Source organism: Seriola lalandi, unplaced genomic scaffold (assembly GCF_002814215.2).
Source record: "Seriola lalandi dorsalis isolate HSWRI2012SDOR001 ecotype SW California unplaced genomic scaffold, Sedor1 jcf7180002052792, whole genome shotgun sequence".
NCBI lineage: Eukaryota > Metazoa > Chordata > Actinopteri > Carangiformes > Carangidae > Seriola > Seriola lalandi.
This window is the reverse complement of record NW_019523345.1, coordinates 5,572-8,071: the sequence shown is the minus strand read 5'-3', so window position 1 is coordinate 8,071 and position 2,500 is coordinate 5,572. Positions and strand designations below refer to the sequence as shown.

The following is a 2,500-nucleotide window of genomic DNA, read 5'->3' as shown; positions in this document are numbered from 1 at the left end:
ATCTTACCATCTACACCTGTAACATGTGAAACAACTTCTTAATCAACCCCTCAAGCCAATTAGATGTCATTACGCAGCTAAAGCGAAGCCTGTGGCGAATCTCACGACGGTAACGGCAAGACTGCGGCACTCACCGGTTCCAGCTCCGGCACACGAGGCCAGCAGCATCATGAGCGGCCGTAGAACAGGTTTATGGTGCAGTAGAGGCTGTTTGGCCTGAGACAGAAGCATCTGGTACATCCGGAGCTGCTCCAGCTTCATGTCCTCGGTAAACTGCCTCCTCAGGCTCCAGAGAAACAGTCTCTCCATCACACCCTCCAGAACCACAAACTCCAGGATTGGACCCATCGCTCCTCCTGGAATCAGGGAGGAAACACACATCGAACCAAATACGACCCAACACTGTGGCGTGATGAAGCGTTGTTTCTTTTTGTTCTCTAACCTTGTCCCGCCTCTTCCTCCATCAGCAGAAAGAGCATGTGTTCAACGTAGTTCTGGACGGCGCTGGCTTCGTCAGCCGGGATGGGACCGAGGCGTAACGCTCCAGAGCCGCCGCCGCCGCTACTGCTGCTGCTGCTGCTGCTGCTGCTGCTGCTAGCATGACCAGAGAGGAAACTCAGTGCACCAGTGCCGCTGCGACCCGGCTCGTGTTTCTCCAGGATCTTCACCACCTGCGCACAGGGAGGTTCATGTTGTTTTCTACATGGTTTTCAATCGTCTGAGGTTTGATCGCATCCAAACTGTTGAGCACCATCATCTCCTAATATTTACTCAACAACATGTGGATGGAAATGTTCGTTAATTTACATTTTCTTTTGCAGATTTAAAAAAAATTTTTTTTTTTTTTTTGAAAATCCGTTAAAATGTTCACTATTTTTTCTGACCAGGAACCACCTCAGCTGTATGTTCAAGGGTTTTAAGCCTTGGGGGTCGGTGAGCCAATCAGAAGAGAGGCCTCCTCTCTTCTGATTGGCTCACTGACCTGTTGTCACTAGAGCTGCAGAGAGAAGAAGAGATGTAAAACACAGATGGTTTTTGGTTCTTAAAACCACAAATATATCTTCTTATGGATCAACACTTTAAATAAAACAAGAGATTCTTTGAAATCAAATGAAATGAAGAGAATTATTTATTATTTATCAGTGGATTTTTTTTGGTTTTGCATCTTTAATATCAATATTTAATTTGTATAATAAACCGAATAATGATTTCATCGTTACGAGAAATTTAACAACAAGATGAAAACATGAACGAGAGGGAGAAAGAGAAGAATGTAATTCACTGTCTGGACTTGTGTTAACCTTTGACCTCAGCTGCTTCACACAAGGACCACACACACACACACACACACAATACACAATACACTTGTACACACACAAGCATAGAGTGTGTGTGGGTTTTCTTGGCGGGTGTAGAGAGAGGGTTTGTTCTAAATGGATCCTGTGTTTAAGGGCCAAAGTCTGGGTCAGTAATGCATTCACACACACACACACACACACACACACACACACACACACACACACACACACACACACACACACTGTGTCTGCCAACCATTATGAGGAAAATTGGACAGACTGAAGAGACTGAGACTGAGAGACAGAAGATGTAAAGAGCAACAAAGAAAAACAACAGTAAAGTGAGTTTCTCTGTCTGAGAAGTGATTGATTGATCCATTGATTGATTGATTGATAATCTGAGGCCTACAGGATGATTAATAGATGAGGTGATTACCTGTGCCCAGTGGTTCTTAAACACGATCATGCAGGTCTCCGGGTCCACCCCTCTCAACGTGAGGGACTTCTTCCGGTTGCCCCCGACAACCACCGAGGCCATCATTTTGATTGGCTGTCAGGTGGCTATAGCATGTTCCAGCTCAGTGTGTGTTGGGGACATTAGCTGGATCTCTCAGCCCGAGATCAGACTCCTTCCCTGGGCTCTGCAGGCAGCGGCTGGCCTTCAGCAGACGGACAGAGTAAACACTTATTATTATTCCTCTAAGAGTTCAGACGTTTAGTTCAGGTATTTGTTAACAAGGTCGACGCACTTTGACCTCCAGGAGCTCGCCAGCACTTTTGGAAGTTACCGTCACATTATTATCTAAGTGTCTTCCTGTTGTTCAAACCTTTTAGCTTGATTTCCTTCCCTCCCGGCGGCCGCTGGTTTCATTTCATTTCACTACATTATTAAAATCAACCTGCAGAAAGCTGCAGGGAGATAATCCATCACAGATAACGTTATTTTTAGCTGCACTAGCTCTGAGCGTTTCAGCGTCGGCTGGTCCACCACTGGAATATCTCAAAACTGCGACGGAGTATTAGAGCCACGTTTAGGGAAAGAAAACATGTTGAGAATAGTGAGAAAAGTTTTAATTTTAAGTTCCATGTTGTTTTAGAGGGGAAATATCAGAAGCTTTAAACGTGGAGCGTCCTGTGAAGTTCTACCTTAGGTTTCATCATCATCATCATCATCATCATCATCAGGACAAAAGACTGTGAAG

General features: G+C 45.0%; 1 protein-coding gene across 2 annotated transcripts in view; it reads right to left on the bottom strand.

Annotated features, from left to right (window-relative positions):
• The window catches only part of LOC111650745 (FHF complex subunit HOOK-interacting protein 1A-like), a 15,972-nt gene that overhangs the window by 10,450 nt on the left and 3,022 nt on the right, over positions 1-2,500 (bottom strand). For both annotated transcript variants that reach the window (XM_087172434.1, XM_023400656.2), the window contains exons 3-5: positions 1,735-1,957; positions 443-671; positions 135-356 (exon numbers count right to left, since the gene is read on the bottom strand). In XM_087172434.1, the coding sequence (XP_087028560.1) occupies positions 135-356; positions 443-671; positions 1,735-1,839 (556 nt within the window). In that variant the 5' untranslated portion in view covers positions 1,840-1,957. The remainder of the gene's footprint in view (positions 1-134; positions 357-442; positions 672-1,734; positions 1,958-2,500) is intronic.